Source organism: Hylobates moloch, unplaced genomic scaffold (assembly GCF_009828535.3).
Source record: "Hylobates moloch isolate HMO894 unplaced genomic scaffold, HMol_V3 SCAFFOLD_24, whole genome shotgun sequence".
In the NCBI taxonomy this organism is placed as follows: Eukaryota; Metazoa; Chordata; class Mammalia; order Primates; family Hylobatidae; genus Hylobates; species Hylobates moloch.
Genome location: NW_026652299.1, coordinates 18,840,034 through 18,867,440, shown reverse-complemented (window position 1 = coordinate 18,867,440; position 27,407 = coordinate 18,840,034). Strand labels below are relative to the sequence as shown.

The 27,407-nt window shown below is 40.4% G+C and overlaps 1 protein-coding gene across 6 annotated transcripts in view; it reads right to left on the bottom strand.

The window, feature by feature from the left end:
• The window catches only part of NCKAP5 (NCK associated protein 5), a 998,748-nt gene that overhangs the window by 200,343 nt on the left and 770,998 nt on the right, over positions 1-27,407 (bottom strand). For all 6 annotated transcript variants that reach the window (XM_058434310.1, XM_058434311.1, XM_058434312.1 and 3 more), the window contains one exon: positions 4,220-4,288. In XM_058434310.1, the coding sequence (XP_058290293.1) occupies positions 4,220-4,288 (69 nt within the window). The remainder of the gene's footprint in view (positions 1-4,219; positions 4,289-27,407) is intronic.

Here is a 27,407-nt window from a genome sequence, read left to right as displayed (position 1 = left end):
TGCTCTGAAGTGTAGAGGTTGGAAAATAACTCAACTCCACCGTCGTCACTGCCTGTAAGGGCCCAGCTCTGATTGGAGAGGAAGAAGCAGTTTCTCCAACTTTTCGTGCAGAAGCTCCTCCTGGAATGTTTGTGAAAATTGCCAATTTCCTGTCCCTGCATACTGATTGGGAAGGTCTGAATGAGGTCTAAGGATATGCAATTTTAGCAACCACCACACATCTTTCTGATGCAAAGGGCTCCCAGGAACACACCTTGAGAAACACTGGGATATGGTTTATTTTATTTATTTTATTTTATTTTATTTTATTTTATTTTATTTTATTTTATTTTATTTTATTTTATTGCTTGTAGCTTTATATTATCTCAGACATTGTTGTGGAATCAGAAGTAATTTAAAACTTCCACGTGGGTCTGTGCTCTTCTATTACTGTATCTAAACTTGGTGGAGGGAGCTTTCATCCTTCTACTGAAAATTTCTGAAAATGCTCTCTACAGCACAGCGTTCAGATAATCTAATTGTGGTGGTTCTTAACCCCAGGTGAATATTATAATTCCTGTGGTGCTTTAAAAAAACAGAAAGCCCAGGCTCCACCCGAGAGCAGAGTCAGATGGGAATCTCTGAGGTGTGACACAGCCAGCAGTATTTTTAAAGGTCCCCAGGTAAGTCCACCAAGCAGGTACGGAGGAGAAGCACTTGCTCTTCTGGATCTGAGACCTCACCTGCTGCAGCTCCTTCTGCTGAAGATACCCTTTCCAATTCTGCCCCCTCCTCTGCTCGCCTACCCGCTGCTCCTCCTGCCCTCTGGTGACTGCATTCTGTGTTTCCAAAGTCCTCAGTGCAGCTCATTTGCTCTGTGACTTTCTCTCACCTCCCTACTCTGACTGTCCATCCCTTGCACTTCTGCCAGGCTGGGAGTGCGGTGAGCTCTCAGGGCCTGGGTGAGGCTGACATCCAGTAAAGTTTTGCAGGATACAGCTGAATCCATTGAAGTGCAATGCAGTGGTTTTGGATGTTATTTTACTTATTTTACTTCTTTACATGGGAATAGTAGGTATGAAAGAAACTGTGGCCAAGGCAATACTGTGAATAAATAGCAAGTCATTGCTCGCCAGTAAGTGTCTGTCAAATAGCTAGACTAAGAAGCTTGATTCTAACATGCAAACCTCCAAACTCTAAGATTAATCCTTGTTTTTTCCTTTGTACTGCAAGGCAGGGAGATAAGATAGGGAGCAGTAGCAGTGAGGATGAAGTGTATGCCTGCACGCCTGTTTGTATACAGGTGTGTGCACATGCATTTGTAGGTGTGTGCACTTGTGAATGTGCACGCCTAGCAAGCCAGGGTATATGTGTGTGTGTGTGTATCTAGGAATGTGAGTCTGTTACCTTCTGAATAAAAGTGCTCTTCTATTGGAACACAGATTCTCAAGTGTTTCCCCCAAATCTTCAATATGTTCCTCATTTCCCAGAAAATAACCATCAGTGCAAAAAGGATTGAAGAACATTTTATTTATTTATTTGCAGTGGGGTTTCACTCTGTCACCCAGGCTGGAATGCAGTGGCAGGATTACGGCTCACTGCAGCCTCGACCTCCTGGGCCCAAGCGATCCTACTACCTCAGCCTCCCAAGTAGCTGTGTCTACAGGTACGCGCTACTACATTCGCCTAGGTTTTACGATTTTATTTTTTTTATTTTGTAGAGACAGAGTCTCCCTCTGTTGCCCAGACTGGTCTTAAACTTCTGGGCTCAAGTAATCCTCCTGCCTCAGCCTCCCAAGGTGGTAGGATTATAGATATAAGCCACTGTCCCTGTCTGAAAAACATTTTAAATTTATATTTATCCACCTGTGTATGTTTGATGACACCCACTAGCAAGGAAAAAACTTACATGAGGCCTTACCTTGTTAGTTTGTTTAATTAGTATAAAAAACCTTGAAAAGAATTTCCAGTTGGCATTATTACTACATTCAACTACCCCATTGAGAGTGTTCTCTTACAATGTGTGAAAATGGATTATCTACCTCCATGTAATTAATTATAAAACAACCTGCATGTGTAATCAGGGGTCAGTATTCATGAATACAAAACATGTGTATTGCTTAGAGGCAGTTCTTTGTCGCGAATCACCTCTTTGGCAACAGTTAATTTTTGCAACTAAGAACAGAGGAACACTCCCTCTAAAAAGTCTGCCTTCAGTGGAAACTTTATATAAAATGATTTTGTGGATAACTTACATTTGTGTCCCACACATGCTGATGAAACGTATGGAATGCAGGCATGGGAAACACACAAAATACAGACTATGAGTTTCCATAAAGAAATGTGAGTGTTTTGATTGACGGGGAGGGTTGACCTATGGGAGAACTGGGACAAAGTTTCTGTGGTGTGAGTCACATAAATCTGACTTCTAAATACAGATAAAATCTCAGCAGAAATTTCTGTGCAGGATGTTAAAGTGAAACTTTGCTAATCAATGCATATGACCCAAAGGCACTATATGTTCCTTTAAATATCCTTGGATCTATTTGGTCTTTCTTGCCCCAAACTTTGATTGGACCATGAGCTGGGGAGCAGTGAGGGCTGCTGAACTGGCCTCACTAGACTCTGAGCCATGTCAGAGTCAACTAACTTTAGCATTTAACTTTGGATATTGTCAAGATTATTCTGGTCTTTTAAGGTCCTGACAGGGCAGAGACTTGCAAATACCATTTGGCTTGAGTAACCATTGTATGTGTTTGGGAATATTAAATAATTAACATATCTAATATTAAACAAATAATTTTCTGGGGACATCTTGAGAGTTCTTCAACCACATATAAGTAACCAATACAAAGTGGTATGATGATGACAGTGTCTCAAACTATCAAGTGCGCCAGCATCATCTGGAGAGCTTGTTGACACATAGGTCGCTGAGCCCCACCCCAAGAGTCTCTGATTCTGTAGGTCTGTTGTGGGTCCTGAGAATCTGCATTCCTAATGAGGCCCCAGGGGAGGCTGACGCTGCTGGTCCAGGGATCACATTTTTAAAACCACTGGTACAGGGAGACTCCAAGGACTACTGGACCTCAGAGGAGAGAGACTGCTTCCAGTTTGAAGGGAACAAGAGTTATATATGGCGTTACTGCTGGGAGCTGAGCATGCGTTCCTTATAGATCACCCCATCGACCTCTGGGACAGTGCACCGGAGGAGAGGGGAATGGAGAGGGTAAGAAATATCAAGAGGAGTTTGTTAGAAGAGATTTCCCTCATGGATAGTAGAGAGAAAAAGACTGACGATATATTGGCAGTTCCCACTGGAAAGGTACTGGAATCAGACGAAATGCAGTTTTTCTTTTCTTCCCAAAATCTGCATCAGGTACATTGTAACAAATCTCAAACTGAATCACTCAGAACACAATAAGGTTTTAAGGTGCTGGACAGATGACTAAAGAAGTGATCTCATTTAAATAACAACTCCAATCACTGACAGGTCCTAGGTAAGAACTTGTCAGGGAGCTAATAGCCAATCGTGGCAGGGAGAGACAGGAAGCATCGGTGATTGGTGTGAGCCCTGATGGTGTGAGGCGACAGCGGGGGAGGATGAGGGCTCTGAGCGCATGTCTGTTTTCCCCTCACCTCCCAGAAACTCTCAAATGCCCACTATCTTTGCCATCATCTCTTCATTATCATCACGTAATATTTATCCAGTTTACTCATGCGTATAGCCCCGTCTTCTTCCATTCTGCTCCAATTTTCTTCCTCACTTCTCTTTCTCTTCTTTGCTTGTTCTGAATCTACTGATTTTTTTTCCCTCTGGCTGCCAGCTGTGAACATCATCCCCACCCACTCTGTCAAGGATTTGCTTTTTCAGAAATGGTATCCAATTGGAGATGCAGCATGCCCTGACATGGTTCTTCTCATTCATTGGAAGGGATCACACTTAATGGACAGGAAGAATTTATCATACAGTGAACTGTGGCCCAAGAATATGAAACAATAACCAAAAGGAATATAGAGATGCCTGGATAAGGAATTAGGGAGGGAGGGGGGCAGACACACACACGCATACACACACACACACTGCCACTTTCTTTTCAGTGGCTACATGTTTACTACATTTCTTTGGTGGAGAAAATGCTGATGTTTTGTGGAGACTGGTAGCACACACACGTTTTGAGATCAGATTAAGGGAATCCTGACTAGTCCAGCCTTGGATCAGGAGCCTCTCCATCCCCCTTACCTCATCAAGACATCGCTCATATTGTTCCCTTTGATTTTCATTCTCTAAAGCCAACGCTGAATTCTCTGCCTGCAGTAAGACACAAAAATAACACAAATAAATCAATGAAATGTTGTGTTATCTGACAACTTATTCCATACAGTTACTAAACATATCTCCTCGGGATCCAAAACAATCTTTTAGAAGTAGCTTTGACAAGTTCACTCTAAGTACTATTATAAATATCGCAGGGATAACTTCCGTCTTACCAACTTGCTCACTAAAATACATGAGAACTTAAAGAAATGCAAAACTTGATATTCTGAACAGGTAGAAAATCAAATCATGGCTTGATGTGAGAGTGTTCCATAAAAAGATTACAATGTTTATTTCATTCTATGAAAATGTAAATGGGAGAAATGCCTTAATCCACTTCATTAAGGCCCACCACAGACTTGTTTAGGCCACAGAAAAGAATTTCACATAAAGTCATGAAAGCATAATTCCAAATGCAAACTAAATATGTTTTCATTGTTAGTCAATGACTTATGAACATAAGATAATGAGAAATGTAAGACTTGAACTATACTTAAGCATCCCCTTCCCCACACTCTTGTGATATTACTGCTTTCTCGCTCCTTAGAGCCATGTGGGTAGGTGGTTGAATATGGTTACTAGGTTGACATGTGGAATAGTAAGGGGAAAGAAAAGTAATCACTGGAAGCTTATTAGGTTTTAGAAGGAGCATGAAATGATGGTATGAAGCTGCCCTCCACCTCAGGTGACCTGGTTCCACTGCAGGTTCCTGTCTGAATCTTCAACTGTGCCAGTCAACCCTTCCCAGGGCTGTGACAATGACCACCCGCTCTAAGCCCCCAAGCAATCTTGGCTCTACCTGCCCTTTCTCTAAAATCCTCCTTGACATTTGGAAGTAGGGGTATAGTGATCTAAATCAGTATTTTCAAAATTATGGTATGATTTCTAGGTGGTACACAGATCAACATTTTAACTTCATAGTTTTTTCCCATCTGGTTTTCTAAACTTTTTATTTGGAAATAATTTCAAACTTAATGGATGAATGGATTATGGTATGTATACACAATGAAATACTATTTTTCTATAAAAAAGAATGAAATAATATCATTTGCAGCAACATGGACAGAACTAGAAGTCATGTTAAGTGAAATAATCTATGCACACAAAGACAAATATTGCATGTTCTCACTCATGTATAGGAGCTAAAAATGTGGATGTCCTAATGGTAGAGAATAAAATGATAGATACTAGAGGCTGGAATTTGGGGTAGGTGGGAGATGGGATGAAGAGACGTTGGTCAATGGGTACAGATACACAGTTAGGTAAAATATATAGTTAAATAAAAGGTGTAAGTTCTATTTTTTGACAGCAGAGTAGGGTGACTATAGCTAACGACAACGTATTGAATATTTCAAAGTAGCTAGAAGAGAGAACACGAACTGTTACTAACATATAGAAATGATAGGCTGGGCTTGGTGGCTCACTTCTGTAATCCCAGCACTTTGGGAGGCAGAGGCAGGTGCATCACTAGAGGTCAGGAGTTCGAGACCAGCCTGGCCAACAGGGTGAAACCCCATCTCTACTAAAAATATAAAAATTAACCGGGCCTGGTGGTGCACACCTGTAATCCCAGCTACTCGGGAGGCTGAGGTGAGAGAATCACTTGAATCTGGGAGGTGGAGGATGCAGTGAGTGGAGATTATGCTACTGCACTCCAGCCTGGAAGATAGAGTGAGTGAGACTCCATCTCAGAAAAAAAAAGAGAGAAAAAAGAAATGATAAATACTCAAGCTGATGGATGCCTCAAATACTCTGACACAATCATTATACATTCTATACTTGTAACAAAATATCACATGTCCCATAAATACAGAAAAATTATGTATCAAAAAACAAAAAGGATAGCATAAAGAATGCCACAAACCCTTTCCTAAGATTCACAAATTATTAACGTTTTGCCACATCTGCCATATCGATTCCTTTCCATTTCTTTTCTGCACCTGGAAAGTACCTTGTAGACATAACGCGTTTTATTCCTAAATACGTCCATATGTGTTTCCTCATAACAAAGTCATTGTCTTGTACAATCACAGTATAGTTGTTAATTTCAGGAAATATAGGAAATATAAATACAGTACCACAATGTGATCTACAGTTTTTCCAGTTTCACCAATTGTCCCAATAATGTCATTGATAGCAATTTTCTTCCAGTATATAATCCTACCTGTGATCATGTACTGCATTCGACTGTCATTGCCATTCATCAGGTACCCTCTAATCCGGAATATCTTGTCTTTTATTTTATTTTATTTTTTTGAGATGGAGTATTGCTCTTGTTGCCCAGGCTAGAGTGCAATGGCACGATCTTGGCTCACTGTGACCTCCACCTCTCGGGCTCAAGTGATTCTCCTGCCTCAGCCTCCCAAGTAGCTGGTATTACAGGTGACTGCCACCACACCTGGCTAATTTTTGTATTTTTAGTAGAGATGGGATTTCACCATGTTGGCCAGGCTGGTCTTGAACTCCAGACCTCAGGTGATCTGCCTGCCTCGGCCTCCCAAAGTGCTGGGATTACAGACGTGAGCCACTGCACCCGGCCTGGAATAGTTTGTCTTTTTATGTTTTTTATTTTCTTCTTCCTTCTTTTCCCCCTTATTTCCTCTCCTTCCTTGACTTTTTTTTTTTTTTCCTTTCTGAGTAGAGGCCAGTTATGTTGTTGAACATCCCTTAATTTGGCTTCTCTGGAGCTCCCTCATACATATTTGGTGGAAACAGTGCACAGGCGATGCTGGGCTCTTCTCAGTGCATCATAGCAGCCACGTGACATCCATGGGACCTGCTGCTGGACATGTTAACTTTCATCACTTGGTTAAGGTAGGGTCTACCAAATCTCCCCACTGTGAAATTAGATTTTCCTTTTGCAATTAATAAGTAATTTGTGGGGAGATACTTTGAGGCTATGAAAATATCCTATTGCTCATCAAACTTTCACCTACCTATTTTAGCAACCATCAATGATTTTTAACCAAATCATTGATTACCTTGGTTGCATATGGTGACTTCTAACTCCATTTTTCTATCTACATTTATGAGTTGACATTCTTCTGTAAGTGATTTTCCTATTTATTAGTAGGAAAACATCGATTCTGATAATTTTGATGTTCAAATCACTCCAGCTTTGGGCAGGCGAGCCCCTTTAAGCTGGTGTCTGTATCCTTTTGACATGTACCCATCATTTCTTAAATACTTCCTTTTGCAGCAAAAAGAGATGTTCCAGGACCATCTTGCTTTTTCCTTGCCTCATCCCTGAAATCAGGCATTATCTCTAAGGAATTCTATTTCCTCTTACTTGGGGAATGATAATTGGGAACTAAGATCTGGGTGTTTGCCTGTATCTGTTGCTACTAAGGAGTCACTGCTTCTAGTCCCTTTCAGTGGAAGGATTTTTCCACACTCCTACATGTACAGGCGCAACACCCCCACCCCATCCCAAGCCCCACAGGATTCTTTCGTATCTTCTCCTTTTCATATTAGTATCTTCCTTTTTGTACAGTTAGCACTCAGGCTCTCAGCATTATTTTAACTCCTTTGTTCAATCTTACCATGTGTACAAAATTGGTATGCTACTCAAACCAGTGCTAGGAAAAGTTCAGATTTGTGTTTTTCTTTAGAACAAAAGTATAAAGCAAAAATACTGTGTTCCAAAGTTACTAAGTTGGTTTTTCCCCTCCCTCCCTTTCAGTGTGGTTATATTATTCATTTGAAATTCAGTTCAGTTGATTTGTTTCTGACAGTATTCAAATTTAATTTCCTCTCTTCTTAATTACATTTTGTTTTTTAGAACACATAAAACATTAACAAGAATCCAAAAGTTAAAACTATATTAAAGGGTATATATTGAGTGCCGTTTCCCTCCCTCTCCTGCCTCATTCCTGTCTACCTCTTAAAGATTCTTTAATAGTGTCATTATCCCTTTTTTGACTTCCTTTGTTACTGTTAAAATCATGTCCTTTGGCCGGATGTGGTGATTACGGGGTTAAAACCTGTAATCTCAGCACTTTGGAAGGACAAGGTGGGAGGATCCCTTGAGCCCAGGAGTTCGAGACCGGCCTGGGTGACATAGTGAGATCTCCGTCTCTAGTAAAAATAAAATAAAATAAAAATTAGCCAGGTGTGGTGGTGCATGCATAGAGTCCCAGCTACTAAGGAAGCTAAGTTGGGAGGATTGCTTGAGCCCCAGGAAGTCAAGGCTGTATGAGCTATGATTGCGCCACTGTACTCCAGCCTGGGCGACAAAACCAGACCCTGACTCAAACACACACACACACACACACACACACACACACACACACACACACACACACACACACACACACACACACACACACACACACACACACACACACACGACACCCACCATGTCCTCTGACTCCCTCCTATTACACATCCAACAATCACCTTTCTTCCTCTCTCTCCTTTTTTCCTATTTTATTAGTTGCATACTTTTTACTTTGCCAGGGTATATCGTTTTCACACATGCTTCTTCCACCATTGCCCCCACCCTTGGTTTGGCCTCCTTAATGGATAATGGCTGGTTGGTCTTACGTTCTTTTGCTTCTGTAGCAAAAGAAGTTGCTTTGAAATTCCCTCTTTTCCTTTTCCCCTTCACAACCACATCTCCACACTGCACCTCCTCTTTCCCCTTTATCTCCTTCTTCCCCGGCAGGCTGCCTCTCTGAGACAGCCACCTGGGTCTGATCACTTTCCAGCCTTGCCCAACAGCTCACTGGAAATGCCACATGTCCACCTGTGTGCAGTGCTGGCCTTGGGCTTTCTCATTTCCTCCGTGCCCTCTGCTTTCCATCTCCCTGGGCACACACGCTGGCAGCAGGAGTTACATGAGTATCTGGTATTTATTTTTCTACTTACAGTTATTTGAAATTCAAGTGTTCTCTGTTATTGATAACGCAGAAGACATAGGTTATATGTGGTTTTATTTGTGTTTCCCGGTGATATGAATGTTTTCTTTGGCAGGTGCTTGAAAAGTTTCAAATGTAGGCTAGTTTGTTGCTTCAATCAACAATGAAACATAGGAGAAATGATTGAACCAGAATAGGGCACAAAAATTGAAGAAAACTCCCGGGAAAAGTCCGTTTGAGAGTGACCTGCCATTTTGATCAAGGTCAGAACATTTAAACTTAGTCACGGTTCAAATTCCAGAACTCCTCAAACACTGTTTCTTCTTCAGGTTACAGTTTTGATCCTTGGCTTTGACCTTGCTGCTTTGGGGCTGAATCCCTGTTTTAACAAACCTGCGAACACCCCAGTCCCTCGGGGGGGATCCTGCCACATTCTTTCAGGTCTCATAATGGACAGACATCTGCCACACAGCACAATCCTTCCGTGCTCGGGCTGATAGTTTCTTTTGCCCTTTGTAAGTACCGTTATTGGTTATTCCCAGATTTGCTTCTCTTCATTCTTCACCAAACTAAACCGACTTTGCTGTTTCCTTCAGGGATTGCTTTTGGCCAGTCCCATGGAAGCTTTTCCATTTCCGCAGCTGAGATGGAACCCTTCAGTTCCTCCTCCAGCCCAAAAGGAAGAGCAGGCTCAGGATCCAGGTCCATTCTGTTGCAGTCTTACTAGGCAATGTCATGTTGAGTAACTTTTAGCAAGTCACTTACCATGGCTGGGTTTACAATTTCTTAGTTAATAAACAAAGATATCCAACTTGCCAATCTACAAAGTGATTTCCAGTTCAAATATTTGGATACCATGAATCACGGAGGAAAATGCTAGAATTCCAATTCTACAAAGTCATGATTTCTTTGGAGAAATTTACCTTTTGTGGGGTCTGCTGATTTTAGTAAGCCAACAGTACAAAGGATAACAGGAAGAGATAAAGGAGAGAACTGCAAATGCCACACACTGTTTTCACTTTAAATGTCTTGGAAAAAACGTGTACTGAAATAAAGCTGAAAATGGGAATTTATATGGGATGTCTATATCTCGCTCCTACCCACAATATCACGTTGCAATAACACTGCAATCGATCCATTCAGATAATTACCATCATTATGCCGTTTACATTACTTGCCTCATGTTTACTGCTCTGACAATCTATTACCGCCAAGCAAATTAAATACCTAAAGGGTGCTGGTGAAAGCACAATAGTCACATTTATGGTTACTGTGTTCAGTTACAGAGACCAATTTAATTGATGTAATCCTAGATATCCCATGGGACAAAAAAGAGATTAACAATCATGCTGGTGAAGTTAAAATAATCTTGAACTGATGATTTTCTTTAATCCATTTGCATTTATTAGAGATTGAGGATTAACCTGCTACCAACTTAAGGCAACAGAGAAAAAAAAACAGGGAAAAAAACCCTCTTAACTAAATGTGATTTAAAGAAACAGTGAATATTTATATAGCAGGAATAGAAAAGGATAATAAGCAGAGAGGGAAAGGAAAGAGAAAATGCAAGTGTCACTACTAAGAATTACAGACATCACAATACAGGTCTTTTTTGGCTTTAAATAAGTATGTTATTAAAGTCAATATGCCCAGAGGATGCAATTAGAGCATTCTAGTAACTGTAACAGTGAATCTTTGCATTCAGCTTTGTCTTCTACAACAATCAAAAACTTTTGCTAGACTTAGCCCGTGACTTAGAAGATTTCCTACTCAGCATGGTTTCCCCATGGCTCCAAATTATAGTGGTCTAAATATGTTCATGGTTTCATCTCTAAAAATCCTTAAATGTCCTTATAAAATCAGAGAGCATCACAGAGCAAATCCATATTTATTTGGTTTACTGTGGAAAAGGGGTTTGACTTGATACGTAAAAGGAACTGTGTTTCTTAGAGGTCCTGCTCAGTGAATAGATAGGCTGGCCAGAGCTTACGAATGATTGAAAAATCTGATGCTTCTAAAGCCACTGTTCTACACTAATTCTGTTAAGTATGTGTTATGTTTACAATATTTGTATACTATAAATTTGTTTAATAGATCCTTTTCCACAGACCAAAGGTAGACTACTAGCTCTACACAAAAATCTGTCCTCTGCATAACATAACAGCTCTGCTGCTGGCTTTTCACCTCTTATACTTTGTCTCCACTCACTTCCATGACCTTATATATCTGCTTCTCCACAGCACACACCATCTCAAGAGTCAGGCTCAGCTCCTAAAGCTCCCATGCTCCTTCCTGGGCTGTACGTTTGGTTTTTCTGCTCTAGCGTGGAATACGCTTTACTCTCCCATTGGCCTTTCTAAATCCCACTCAGTTTTGGTGGTCTGGCTCAGATCTGGACTTAAAATACTTAAATGGGGACACATTTAAATTAAAAAAAAATTGGATGTATAAAAATGTAGCAAAATATTGCAAAGAATTCCCCCACACCATTCAAGAGACTCCCCAAAGGTTAACTTTTTTACCACATTTGCTTATCATTTAATACCTATCTATACCTGGAGACAACTTTTTAAAAACATTTGAGAGTAAGATGCAGACACAATGCAATGTCCCTTTACCTCTTAATACTTCAGCATGTACTTCCTAAAAATACATTTTCTATATAACCACTGTGTAGTTATCACATTCAGGAAATTAACATTGATGCAATAGCCTAATCTACTCTACAGGCCTTGTTCAAATTTTTCTAGTTGTCCCTCGGGTGTCCCTATCTAGTCCAGGATCCAATCCAGGTTCCTAGAGCCACATTTAGTTATCATTTCTCTTTAGTGTCCTCTCATATGGAACAGTTCCCGAGGTGTTGTCTTTCGTGATCTTGATACTTTTCAAAAGTATAGGCCAGTTATTTTGTAGACTGTCCTTCAATTTGAATTTGCTTGATGTTTCTTCATAGATTTTAATATTTATGGTGAAAATATCATGGCAATGATATTGTGTCCTTCTTAGTGCACTGTATCAGGAGGCACATGATACCAATTTATCCCATTACTACAGGTGGAGTACCTCTAATCCGAAAATCTGAAATGCTCCAAAATCCAAAACTTTTTGAGAGCCAACATGAATAAAGAAATGTGCACTGGAGTCTTTTAGATTTTGGATTTTCAGATTAGGAATGTTGAACTGGGTAAATATATAATGCAAATATTTCAAAATCTGAAAAAATCAGAAAGGTGAAACACTTCTGGTCCTAAGCATTTTGGGTAAAGGATACTCAATTTGTATGTTAAATTTGATCACCTGGTGAAGGTGGTATCTGTGACATTTCTCCACTATAAAATTATTTATTTCCTTTTATCAACAGTAAGTATCTCTTGGCAAGGTACTTCAAGATATGTAAATATCCAGAGTCTTTGAGATTGCAAATATGCAAATATCTACACTTTGGTTCACTCCTCTTAGTATCTATTGCTAATTTTTTTTGACTAAAACAATTGTGACTGTGGTGGTTGCCAAATAACGACTTTTATTTTTATTTTATCTATCATCTATCTATCCATCCATCCATCCATAGCAACTTTTATCTATCTATCTGTCTATCTACCCATCCATCCATCCATCCATCCACATTGGTGCAAATGTAATTGTGGTTTTTGCCATTACTTTTAAGGGCAAAAACTGCAATTATGTTTGCATCAATATAATATCTACCTTTTTACCTCTTAAACTTTGTCTCCACTCACTTCTATGACATTATATATCTGCTTCTCCACAGTGCACACCATCTCAAGAGTCAGGCTCATCTCCTAAAGCTCCCATGTTCCTTCCTGGGCTGTGCCTTTGGTTTTGCTGCTCTAGCATGGAATACGCTTTACTCTCCCATTGGCCAAATAGCGACTATTGGCTCTGTCGCCCAGGCTGGAGTGCAGTGGTGTGATCATAGCTCACTGCATACTCAAACTCCTGGGTTCAAGTGATCCTCCCGCCTCAGCCTCTCGAGTAGCTGAGACTCCAGGCATGTGCCAACACACTCCACTGATTTTTAAAAACATTTTTGTAGAGATAAGGTATTGCTATGTTGTCCAGGCTGGTCTTGAGCTCCTGGCCTCAGGTGATCCTCCCACCTCAGCCTCCCAAAGCATAAATAGTGATTGAAATTCTACTAGTCTTCCTACATTTACTAGTTTGAACCTTACCATAAGTAGGGGCCACACATTTTAGCACTTTATTATAATGCCTCCAATCGAGATTAGTAGTTTCATGAGTATTATTAGTCTTCTCCAGTTAGACTCTAAGCCCTTTGAGACAGGGATCATGCTTTGTATGCCTCTTTTCAAAGAAGTGAGATGTAAATTAGTGTATTTTAACTATAGCTATGGGTGGAAATGAAAACTCAGTTTGATATTTAGATTCACTTAGTATCAACAAGTTTGTTGGCATGGAATATGTACTTTTACCTATGTCATCGCAATGGTGGTCATACACACGTGGACATATACTGATGTATCTTTTAAAAATATTATAGACAAATGAGAAATTAAACCAATGATAACCAACTTTTACTCTTTGCAAACATCAATATAAATTTGATTTATTATTAGGGTGTCTATATTTTTTCTTCTTTCTTTGAGACAGGGTCTCTGTCACTCAGGCTGGAGTGCAATGGTATGATCTCAGCTCCCTGCAACCTCCGCCTACTGGGTTCAAGCGATTTCTCCCACCTCAGCCTCCTGAGTAGCTAGGACTACAGGCACATGCCACCATACCTGGTTAATTTTTGTATTTTTTAGTAGAGATGGGATTTCACCATGTTGGTCAGACTGGTTTTGAACTCCTGACCTCAAGTGATCCGCCCACCTCAGCCTCCCAAAGTGCTGGGATTACAGGTGTGAGCCACCATGCCCAGCCTCTACACAAGTATTTAAAAAAACATACTTGTGAGCTCAAAAAGTGCAATCAATCATGTAGGCAGTCTGAATGTTTTGAGATGGTATACAGCCCCAGCTATGCAGACAGGCCCTGGAGGATGAGATGCCTTGCAGAGAGAGATAGGCCAGGGGACACTGAGAAGCCAGACATGGGAGTGAAGGAGCCATCTTGGAAATGGATCCTTTCACCTCCCGTCACCACACAGATTGGAGATGAACTATCCAGCTGTATCCTCCCCAAATTTCTGACCCATACAATTGTGAGAAAAATTAAATTGTTATTTTAAGTCTCAAAGTGTTGAGATAGTTGGTTACATAGCAATAATTAAGTGCAACAGTCATATTTAGGAAACGAGGTGGAACATCAATTCTTTTATGTGTACATTCAATTATTGGTCCTTTGCTGTACCTGCTGGGTCTATGCTGGGGGTAAATAAAGATGGATAAAATATAGAGGGGCCACCATAAAGAAAACAATAGTCTAATAGAAGAAACAAGTTAATTTCTCACATTGAAAACTACAATGCAATAGGATCAGAACAAAAAAAAAATCAACAAACTTCAGATGAGGTAGGAAAGAGGTGACCCTTGAATCAGTCTACTCAACAGGCAATCAAAACAATGACAAAAATGCACATTGGACTAAATAAAAATAACACAGCTTTGAACAAAATACCAAGAAAATGACACCTGACTTGTATTCAAAAAGTAAATTATTCAACCAGGCTAGAATCCTGGATGTAAATATTGTCAAATTATTATGAAAGCAAATAATGTCAGACACTATCTAATACCCACTGCAGAGAAAACCTTGGGTTCAACAATGGCACAGAAAAAAAAGAACAAACTGATCATATGCAAATGAAACAGGTAGAAATGAACAGGGTTGAGTGGTGTGGAGGAAAGAAGGTGGAAAGAAGATGTCCTCTAAAGGCAAAAAGAGAGAGAAAGAGAAGAAAACGACCAATTCACAGTAGTTAAAAAAGGTTGCCTCCCTGTGGCTTTCCCACGGCAAAAGCTGGTCTTTTCTAGAGTGACATCTTTCAAGCTTGCTGAAACCCCTTCAGTTCAGCAAAGGCAGGCCGGTCAGAATAAGATCAGAAAAGGTATTTCTCTAAAATACCAATTCAACTCATGGTTTGGCCCCATAGGTAAGAAAAGGTGCTTCTGTACTTTATTTTCTCTTTCAAATTTTTTCCAGCCAAAAATGTGCTGCTTTTCTGATGGCCACCCTGTGTCAGTGTCCTGTGCCACTCTACTTAAATAACACACTTCATGACTCTAGGCCATCCCAACAATTTCTGTCAGGGGGCCGAAGGGCTGTACCTGCAGGAGCTATGCTAGGGAGTATACAAAGATGGATAAAATATAGAGAGGCCACCACAAAGAAAAAAAAATAGTCTAATAGAAGAAACAAGTTAATTTCTCACAGTGAAAACTACAGGCTTCCAAGCAAAATACACAGGTCCCCAAAATGTTCCTAATTCCCCTGTAGTCTGTTCTGTTTTGAAAGCTGTTTGAAAACATCCTGAGGAAAAAGTCCCATGGGAGTGGCTAAGCATGTCAGCCAGGAGAGTGCATTTTCATCTGCCAGAGTGATATAAAGTCTGAGTACAAGGAACACCAAGAACTGGAGCCGGATATTGAATCTCCTTCCCTCTATGATTATAATTCAAACTTACGGGGTTTCTGAATCACTCTTCTTATCACACTTGGCTGCCATAGTGGCCATATGTGGAGCATAGCTGGCTAAAGGGTGTTGCCCACTGATTGTATTTGAGAGCTTGTACAGTATCCAGACCCAGGCAATGTCTAGGGCTGCTGGGCATCTTGGAGGCAAATGTTATTTATCATACTAGAAAGTGTCAATAAAGACATTAAGCTCTGACCAGCCACAAAGAAACAAACATGTGTGCCTATACATGTGTGAACGCATCCTCACAATGTCCTTATTCTTGGACTCAACCCATTAGGTTTAGGACCAGTGCGAGACACTAGGGATATAAACTACATTAAAATGAAGTCTTTGTTTAAAAAAGTTGAGGAGCTACGCCATGAGAATATGTGAGGTAGAACCTGTCCACAGGTTCATTTTTGAAGAGTTGAATATAAAACACTTCATAATGAAACCTCTGTGTACTTCCAGAATTTAAATGTTTGGATGGGGCTTTAGGCCAGTGGTTGGAAACCTGAGTGTGCATTGGAATCACTTGGGGGGTTGTGGGATCACAGACTGTGGGGGAGCCACCCTCATGTTTGGATTCAGGGCACCTACAGTAGGGTCCAAGAACTGACGTCTCTAACAAGTTCCCAGGTGCTGCTGCTGGCCTGGGAACAGCACTTTGAGAGCCAGTGCTCAAGATGGATCAACTTCAGGGTGAAGGTGGGTGTCACCTCCTTCTTCCCCCATGCTGCCATTGCCTTGGAAGCGTTCAGAAGTCTCTTACTGCTTCTCTGGAACTGGGGGGTGGTAACCACACAATTTTATACTTTTCCTTCTCTTGTTTTGTTTTTGAGTCTGCCTCTCTCTCCTACATCAGTGACTCTCATTGGGAGAAAACAGCCTAAGGGCATAGATCAGTGTGTCTCTGTGTGTGCATATGCACATGTGTCAGTAGAACAGAAAAAAAATGTGTGTGATTTGGAAAACCATTATTTGATGCTGCATTACATCTGGGAAATAATAAACGGTAATGCTTTCATGATACAAACTGGGAAGTCAGCTCGATAATTTCCTTGCCTGGGGGACATACAGAAAAAATCCATGCCTGGAGTGCAAAGGCAGGAGGAGTGGCAAAGCAGATCTATCTTCCTAGGAGGAGAGTAAGATAATCTGATGGGAAGTGACGGCATGCTTTTTAAATTTCCTTTTATTTGAAATGGATGTAAAAATAAATGTCTGTCACTGGTTTGGGTTGAATGAGATGATGAAGGCAGAATATAACAAACATGGAGCCTGGCCCTCTGTATGGTTTGGTGAATGGTAGTTTCCTTCAATCTTTTGTAGAACAGCTCCCATTTGCAACCGTGGCCGCTCACAGGCTTTAATGCAGGGGGTGGTGGTATTAGCCAGGGAAGAAATTGTCCCTGCTGAGAGAGAGATTTTGGCCAAGAGAAACGTAACGTGGGTCCTCTGGATTGGACAGTTTAAACAGGCTCACATATAGATTAGCTTCAGGCCCTGATTCCTTTAATCCACAGTCTTCTTCTCTCACCCTTTCTTCTTCTCTTTCTCACCTTCTTACTTCTGCTTCCAGGTGCCCATTTATCAACTCATTATTACATTTATCAACTCAATATTACATATTTGAGCTAAAGATATAATACGTATTTGCCAATTAGGAGAGAAGCTGAAAATTTAGGGACTCTAAAATTTCTTTGTAAAAACAACCTTTAAACCTTAAAACATATTCCATCCCCCACGACCTGATGTGCTTTCAGAGATCCAAATCTATGACTTTCAAGTTAGGGTGGACTAGAGTGAATTTTTTGGTTTTAGAAGCCTCACAGAGAAATTCCATAGAGCTAAAAAATAAAATAATCTGATCACTCTGTTGAGTAGAGAATATTTGTGGCATTAACCACCAGGTATTTTAGAAGTTGAACTATGGCTGGGAGCAATGGCTCACGCCTGTAATCTCAGCACTTTGGGAGGCCGAGGCAGGTGGATCACGAGGTCAGGAGATTGAGACCATCCTGGCTAACATGGTGAAACCCTGTCTCTACTAAAAATACAAAAAATTATCATGGTGGCGGGCACCTATAGTCCCAGCTACTTGGGAGGCTGAGGCAAGAGAATGGCGTGGACCTGGGAGGTGGAGCTTGCAGTGAGCGGAGATCGCGCCACTGCACTTCAGCCTGGGCGACAGAGCAAGACTCCGTCTCAAAAAAAAAAAAAAAAGTTGAACTATATGAAACTCATTGATTGATTTGCAGAAAAGAATATCAATTAATATATTGACTTTATTACCTCATTTAATTGAAGGCCCCAAAACTCTGAGGTAGATAGGATCAGCTCCATTTTACAGATGAAGAAAATGAGAGACTATCAATATAAATCCTTTGTGTTGCAGAGATAGTTTATTTATATACACAGTCCTTATTCCTTACTAACTACTTAATACAGTACTTTGAGGAAAAAATACAAATGGCAATAGCCTGATAAATGCCTAAGATACCAGTGTGTTTGAACCCTCTCTACCAAGAAGCAGGTAATTCAGGTCAGGAAAAAGACTGAGAATTTCTCCAGAAATAGGAATTCTTGACCTATGACCTACACAAAAACTGAAAAACAAAACAAAACAAAAACCAGAAAGAAAAAAAGCACAGACATAGTCATTCTAGGAATCATTTCATACAAAAGAGGAAGCCACTTATAAAGCAAGTTTAAACAACAACAATAAAATTACACACCCATCCAACTGGTGCAAATGAAAAAATCTTACATGGCAAGTGTTGGTAAGAATGTAGAAGAACAGGTACCCTCATGTGCCACTGGTGGGCGTGTAAATTACTACACCCATTTTAGGATACTTTGGCTCAACTTGCTGATAGAGAAGATGCTCATAGCTTCTGACCCAGCAATGCCATTGCTAGGTATAACCCCTGTAGGTACCCGCAAACACATCTACCAGGATGGGTGTACACATGGGTTCATAGCAGCTTTGTTTTCCAGCCCTCAGACAGAAATCATCTAAAATAAGATTGACAGTACAATGAATAATTTTTATTAATAAATTTATATAATGGGATACTATATAGAAACAAAAACCAGTGAATGAGAACTACATATTGAATGAATCTGGCAATGAGAACATTGAATGAAAGAGGCACAACATATATTTAAACACACACATAAAATCTTCCAACATGATTCTACATACAAAGTTCAAAAACTGGAAAAATTAAATTATATTGTTTAGGGACACATACATAGGAGGTAAACCATATTTTTTCAAAAGCAAGGAAATTATTATTACAGAAGTCAGATTCATCATTACCACTAGTGGGGTGAAAGGAAACTGTGATAAGACAGGAGCCATGGGGTGCCCTAGGCTACTAGCAATGTTTCATTTGTGGACCTGGTGGCAGGTACTCAATGTTTTGCTTTATTATTTTTTAATTATAAATATACATTTTTGGGCATACAAATGTGCAGTCTTCTGTAAACATATTTCACACACACACACGTACACACTCTAATAAGTAACAGAGCCCTAGGAGAGGGCCTGAAGGAAAACTGTGGAAGGGCCCAGGTGTACCTGGGCATCCCACTGCCACTGTCATGGGCCCAGCAGGTGGACAGCCCATGAGATGAGAGAGGGAAGACAGTGAGGTGGATGGAACCAGGTGCTGAGGCGAAGGGACGGGACCAAATGCGTATTTTAAGGAAGGAATCCTGGCACCAGCAACAAAGAGCGATGGAAGGGAAGATGGGGAGATCAAAAACATGCTATTGTAGCATTCCTTTCAAGGATAACCTACCCCTGAAATAAAACAGCGGTACTGAGGCGAGGAAGACCTACATTTGAGAAAGAATTCAGTACAGATTCATCAGCTCCTAACCAGTACCTAGATGAGAAGGAGAGCCAAAGACGACACTGAGTTTTATATTCTGGGTCTCCGCCAGGGCGATAAGGTCTTTAATAGAAATGGGTAACAAAGTGAGATAAAGTGCCATGGGAGATTTTTAGAAAAAAACCTATTGCCTTGCCATGTAATGACTTTTTTTCTTTTCCTACAGGGAAGAAAAAATTGCAATGAATGTATGACTCTAGTTCTTAAGTAAGGTATGCCAGCAGTCACAGCGACCTCTCTCCCTTTTCTTTCCATTGTTTGCATGTTTGCATGAAATTCTTTTGTTCAGGGATGCTGACTGCTCACTCTAACTCTCCTTGTTCTCTCAGGGACGAATATCATCCCTTTGCTTCAGAAACCACAGGATTAAGCTTTAGGGAGATTATATTAACCATTTAATTTGATTATCAGGTGTGATCTCTAGCCTTCCCACTCAGGACCCCTGGCCTTGCAGCTAGTGGTGCAGATGGACAGTAGCGGAGTGACAGAGGGCCGCCCTCCACCCTGCTCCCCAATTTCATCTGCCTCCAGCATGGGTGGGTGAGCAGCAGTGGCTCAGGAGCAGCAGAGGCTCACAGCCTCCTGCCATTCTGTGAGGACAGGAGGACAGCGTGCAATAGGGGTAAAGCAATGTCTAAGTGGAATTTAGCTTGGGCACTGCCAGTAGCTGAGAGGGAACATAAGGACTTGGGAAACACTTTGACTTGTTTTTGTCATCTGGAGTGTCCTTACTTTGCTTAAAAAATCGAAATAAGGGCCAGGCGTGGTGGCTCACGCCTGTAATCCCAGCACTTTGGGAGGCCAAGGCAGGCGGATCACAAGGTCAGGAGATTGAGACCTTCCTGGCTAACACGGTGAAACCCCATCTCTACTAAAAATACCAAAAATTAGCTGGGTGTGGTGGCGGGCGCCTGTAGTCCCAGCTACCCAGGAGGCTGAGGCAGGAGAATGGCGTGAATCTAGAAGGCAGAGCTTGCAGTGAGCCAAAATGGCGCCACTGTGCTCCAGCGTGGGCGACAGAGCAAGACTTTGTCTCAAAAAACAAAAACAAAAAACAAAAACAAAAAAAAAGAAATAAGATCTGGCCATGAGAGAGAAGTTACCCTTGATTTGTAGCAGTTCTCAAAATCATCATTCTTTGCAGAAACAATTATTAGTTCAGTTTTGTATATATATGCAGCATGAGAGCAACACCTGGAAGACATCTAGCCAAGAGCTGGAAATGTAGGTCTAGTTTAAGAAGTCAGGGCCGGAGTCATTGCTGTGGCTGTGACAGAGAAGAACATGGAAGCTACAGAAAATGATGATGATGATGACAATGACAGTCAACAGGTGCTGATGATTACTATGTGCTACACTCTGTGCTTAGCCCTCAACAGACTTTATCACAAGTAATTCTTCCAGCAACACTACAAAAGAGACATCTGTTGCTAGCCCCATTTTACAGATGTGCAGTCTGAGACTCAGAATGGTTGAGTGGCTGTCTTCAGGCCACACGGACCTAACTGAATCAGAAGTACTCAAAAAAAAAACACAGTAGGCCAGGCGCGGTGGCTCATGCCTGTAATCCCAGCACTTTGTGAGGCCGAGGTGGGCGGATCACCTGAGGTCAGGAGTTTGAGACCAGCCTGGCCAACATGGCGAAACTCTGTCTCTACTAAAAGTACAAAAATTAGCCGGGCGTGGTGGCAAGCACCTGTAATCCCAGCTACTCAGGAGGCTGAGGCAGGAGTATTGCCTGAACTCAGGAGGTAGAGGTTGCAGTGAGCCGAGATCATGCCACTGCCCTCCAGCCTGGGTGACAAGAGCGAGACTCTGTCTCAAAAACAAGCAAACAAACAAAAACAAAAAAAAAACAAAAACAAAAACACAGTAAACTTCTCAGCGTTCTGAACTTTCGATTGTTTTGTCATAATCAAATTATGTGAAAATGAATCCCATTCTAGAAACCACATTTCCTGTTTGCAAGTTCAAGAGCTAAAAGTGGGTGGATGATGTTTGGTTTCTCTATAGAGAACTGGCAAGCAGCAAGGTTTGCTTTGAAAATCGTGGAAAACGAAGAGCGCTAACACATTCATACATCACCCTACTTCCTCTCCTTCTAGCTTTTAAAATTTCCTCCGTTTCTTTGTGTAAGTGAGTGGGTAGGAGTTGGTAGATATTTCTAAGCAGTTAGGACCCTGAGGTGATAAGGGTTGAGGGGAACTGAAATGTAATTCCTTATCGAGGGCTGGATAAAAGAAGAATAAACACCTCAGTTTACAGCTCAGCTCAGGTGCAATAATAGACATGTAGGCTGAGAAGCTGGCAGCCACCAATTTTATTAAAAGATTTTTCTGTTTGAATTACATATCATTTTACCAAGATAATATTGAATCATTATGCATACTGTGTACTTCTCCAGTGATGCTACCAAGGAGGTATTTTATACCTAGATGATGTCTCATAGAGAATCCTTTAAGTATAAAAAGAATGTGGTATCCAGAGACCTGGCTTTTTAGTTGTAGTCTGGCCTTTTAGAAACATTGTCCAGAAGCATGATGTGGCAGAGAGAATGGCTAGGAACACACGGTTTCAAGCTCTTGCATTTAATTACTATGTGACATTGATCGAGACACTGAACTCCTCTTAGCTTTATTTTTTCCCCCTCATAATCTTACTAGACCACATCATCTCCAAAGTCTTTTGCAGCCATAAAATCTCAGACAGTATGAATTTATATAGTAATTATCCAGAGATAAATAATCCTAGAAGCATAGTTTGAGGTGACAGAGGATGAAACTTTAACTGTCTTCATAGTAGAATAATCCATTTTATAAAATTGTGAAATATATGGTGCTCACTTCTTCCTTTCTTTGATTCCATGAGAGGGTCAGCAAACCTCCACTAAAACCCTCAGAGCATGGCCGGCCTTATTCTCTAAACCAGACTTGGATGCAATCTGTTGAGCAGAGAGAAGCAAAACAAAGCCAGAATGAAGTCTCATTAAGACAAACATGGATGAAATGTCAGGCTGGGAACAGCAAAGCTTATTTCTATGTCTCAACAGATGGCTGGGAAAACAGTGTCTTGTTGATCTTGTTAGAACAAATTATATACAAAGAAGCTCTCTATATAATGATAGAGTGTGTATGCAGTACTTGAGTGTATTTAACATACTTATATATACATACGAATCAGAGTTTCTCAACCACAGAACTATTGACATTTTAGGTCAGATATTTTTTTATTTTGAGGGGTTGTCCTGTAAACTGTAGAATGTCTGGCAGCATCCCTGGCCTCTACCCACTATCTACAGACATACCTTGGAGAGAGACATCATGAGTCTGATCATGGATTCTAGATCACCGCAATAAAGCAAATGTCAGAATCAAGCAAGTCACACAAATTTTTTGGTTTCCCAGTGCATGTAAAAGTTATGTTTATATTACACTACTACACTATAGTATATTAAGTATGCAACAGCCTTATGTCCAGAAAATAATGTACACACCATAATTAAAAAATAGTGCATTGCTAAAAAATGCTAACGATTATCTGAGCCTTCAGCATGCTGGAATCTTTTTGCTGGTGGAAGGTTTTGTCTCCATGTTGATGGCTGCTGACTGACTAGGGTGGTAGCTACTTATGGTTGGGGTGGCTATGGTAATTCCTTAAAATAAGACAGCAATAAAGTTTGCGGCATCAATTGACTCTTCCTTTCACAGAACATTTTTCTATAGCAAGCAATGCTGTTTGATAGCATTTTACCTACAGTGGAACTTCTTCCAGAATTGGAGTCAGTCTTCTCAAACCCTGCCAATGCTTTATCAACTAAGTTTACGTAATATTCTGAAATCTTCATTGTCATTTCAACAACGTTCACAGACTCTTCACCAGGAGTAGATTTCATCTCAAGAAATGACTTTCTTTGCTCATCCATAAGAAGCAACTCATCTGTTCAAGTTTTACCAGGTTGCAGCAATTCAGTCACATCCTCAAGCTCTGCTTCTAATTCTAGCTCTCTTGCCATTTCTGCCACATCTGTAATTACTTCCTCCACTAAAGGCTTGACCCCTTAAAAGTTATCCATTGGGGTTGGAATCAAATTCTTCCAAACTCCCGTTAATGTTTATATTTTGACCTTTTCCCATGAATCACAAATGTTCCTAATGGCATCTAGAATTGTACCTTTCCACAAAGTTTTCAATTTATTTTCCCCATATCCATCAGAGGAATCACTCTCTCTGCCAGAAATAGCCTGATAAAATGTCACTACTTCTTAAATATAAGACTTGAAAGTCAAAATTCCTTGTTGATCCATGAGCTGCAGAATGAATGTTGTGTTAGCAGGCATGAAAACAACATTAATCTTTTTGCACATCTACCCCAGATACTTCAGAGCTCTTGGATGGCAAGGTACATAGTTTTAGAGTAGTAATATTTGGAAAGAAATATTTTTTTCTGAGGAGTAGACTCTCAAAAGTAGACTTATTAATAAAATATTCTGTGAACCATGATGTAAACACACATATTGTCACCCAGACTTGGTTGTACCATTTACAGAGAACAGGCGGAGTATGTTTAGCATAATTGTTAAGGGCCATAGGATTTTTCAAATGGTATATGAGCACTGGCTTCAACTTAAGGTCACCAGCTGCATTAGTGCCTAACAAGAGAGTCAGCCTGTCCTTTAAAGCTTTGATGCTGGGCATTGACTTCTCCTCTCTAGCTATGAAAATCCTAGATGGCCTCTTCTTCCAATATAAGGTTGACCCCTACATCAAAAATCTGTTGTTTAGTGTAGTAGCTTTCATGCATTATTTGAACTAGATCTTCTAAATAACTTGTTGCAGCTTTACATCTTCACATGAAGCAGTGGTTGTTTCACCTTGCACTTTCATGTTATGGTGACACCTTCTTTCCCTAAACCTCATGAATTACCCTCTACTAGCTTCAGACTTTTCTTCTGCAACTTCCTAACCTCTCTCAGCCTTCACAGAATTGAAGAGTTAGTACCTTGCTCTGGATTAGGTTTTGGCTCAAGGGAATGTTGTGGCTGGTTTAGTCTTCTATCCAGGCCACTCAAACTTTCTCCATATCAGCCATAAGGCGGTTTTGCTTTCTTATCATTCATGCGTTCACTGGAGTACCACTGTTAAATTCCTTCAACAACTTTTCCTTTGTATTCACAACTTGGCTGTTTGGGGCATGAGGCCCAGCTTTCAGCCTGTCTTGGCTTTTGACATGTCTTCCTCACTAAGCTTAATCATTTCTAGCTTTTGATTTAAAGTGAGAGACATGGGCCGAGCATGGTGGCTCATGCCTATAATCTCAGCACTTTAGGAGGCCGAAGCGGGCAGATCACTGGAGGTCATGAATTCGAGACCAGCCTGACCAATATGGTAAAATGCCATCTCTACTAAAAATATAAAAAATTAGGTGGTGTGGTGTCATACACCTGTAATCCCAGCTACTTGGGAGGCTGAGGCATGAGAATCGCTTGAACCCAGGAGATGGAGGCTGCAGTGAGCTGAGATTGAGCCACTGCATTCCAGCCTGGGTGAAAAAGCGAGACTCCATCTCAGATAAACAAACAGACAAACAAAAACAAACGATGAAAAAAAACAATTAAGTGAGAGACATGTTACTCTTCCTTTTACTTGAATACTTACAAGCAGTGTAGGGTGAATAATTGGCCCAATTTCATTACTATTGTGTCTCAGGAAATACGTGGCCCAAGGAGAGCAAAGGAGACAGCAGAAAGGCCAGTTGGTGGTACAGTCAGAACACATGCAACAGCTATCATGTGCATCTTATATGGGTGTGCTTCATGGGGCCCCAAAACAATTAAGTATGTCACATCAAAGAACACTGATCACAGATTACCATAACAGCTGTAACAATAATGAAAATGTTTAAAATCTTGTGAGATTATACAAATGTGAAAAGGAGACACAAAGTGAGCACATGCTATTGGAAAAATGGTACCAACAGACTTGCTCTATGCAGGGTTGCCACAAACCCTCAACCTGTGAAAAAATGCAATATTCACAAAGCACAGTAAAATGAGGTTATGCCTGTACTAGTAGCATCCCTTTCACCTAGTTTTGATAATAAAGATGTCTCTAGACATGGCTAAATGTCCTCTGTGAGAGATACACATACAACCACACACACACACACACACACACAACACACAGATACACATATGAATTATTGTACGTATTCATATAAACACATGTATCAATGACATCAGATCTATACTGGCATGGCACTTTCAACTTCATGAATAAATTTTCTACATTTTTAGAATTAGAAGGGTTTGAGGTATCAAGTCCAACCACATAATTTTATAGAGTATGAAAACTGTTATGAAAACTACTGTTATTAACAACTGTAGCCCAGAAATGTAAATAATGACTCTTACCCAGTGACTGTAATTTATCTTTTGTTATTAGACACAAGAACACCAGATCGAGACCAGCCTGGCCAACATGTGAAACCCCATCTCTACTAAAAATACAAAAATTAGCCAGGCATGGTGGCGGGCACCTGTAATCCCAGCTACTTGGGAGGCTGAGTCAGGAGAATCGCGTGAACCCAGGAGGTGGAGGTTGCAGCGAGCTGAGATCACGTCACTGCACTCCAGCCCGGGTGACAGAGCAAGACTCTGTCTCAAAAAAAAAAAAAAAAAAAAGAACACCAGAACTGGAAGAGATCTCAACTTCACTCAACCCAGACTCTATTTTACAAAGAAGAAAGTTACATCTCTACTTTTTGCTTTTCTGCCCTTCTACCCATTACACTGATTGTTTGGATCACTTGTTCTGACAGATTTGGTATTAAGTGAATCAATTTTATTCTTCAAAGTAGTAGAATCTGTGCCCAATTATTGGGAGAGACAACCTTTGCAGAGCATATTCCCTTTGTTCAGGTAAGTGGTGACAGGTTGAGTCAGCTCCAGGCTCAGAACTCACACCTGCTGAGTTCCACTTAAGTTTTGTGGTAGCAAGAACACAATTATCTAGTCAATTGCTCTGGAGGGAACATCATCTTGAAAACATGACCAAATTCATGCCACTGTAATTAATCAGACAGCTGCTCTAGTGTGATCATGGTTATCACTCCACAGAATTTGAATTGTCTTTTTAAACCCGAGGAGACACTGCTCACTTTAAGGTTGAACTTTATAGAAGCTGGTCCCACATTTGGATGCTAATTAGCAAAATAATACCCACAACGCAACCTGATTAAACGTTTCACCCATGGGTGGAAATGCATTAAGTAAACAATGCTGTAAATAAAATAAGATTGTGTCAACAGAATATATTTGTGTCAGTATGAAAAAATACTTAAAATCCCTTAAAAATAGCTCTTCGTATTTTAAAAACTGTCCTAGAATTGCTATCTTTTAAAGATGAAGATTTTGGGGGATTATCAAGATAGGACTATAGAAAGAATTTATTTAAAAGAGCAAAAGGCAGTGTTGCACTGTGCATTAATTGCATGTAAAGATACACCAGGAACTTAGAAGGGTCTGGTTCCAATTTGCAAATGCTAGTACAGTACATGTTTTCATTCCTAATCATATTACATCATCTTTGAGTGTTTGAGGGCACAGATAAGACTTATTCAAACTTCTAGTTGACATGTATTTTGCTTTTGAAAACCAAAGGTTCTCATTTTCTATTAGCTTTTGTGCTACTAGTTTCACAGCATTTGAAGATTCCTGAATTTCTGTGTATATTGGTTTTTCCACTTATCAACATT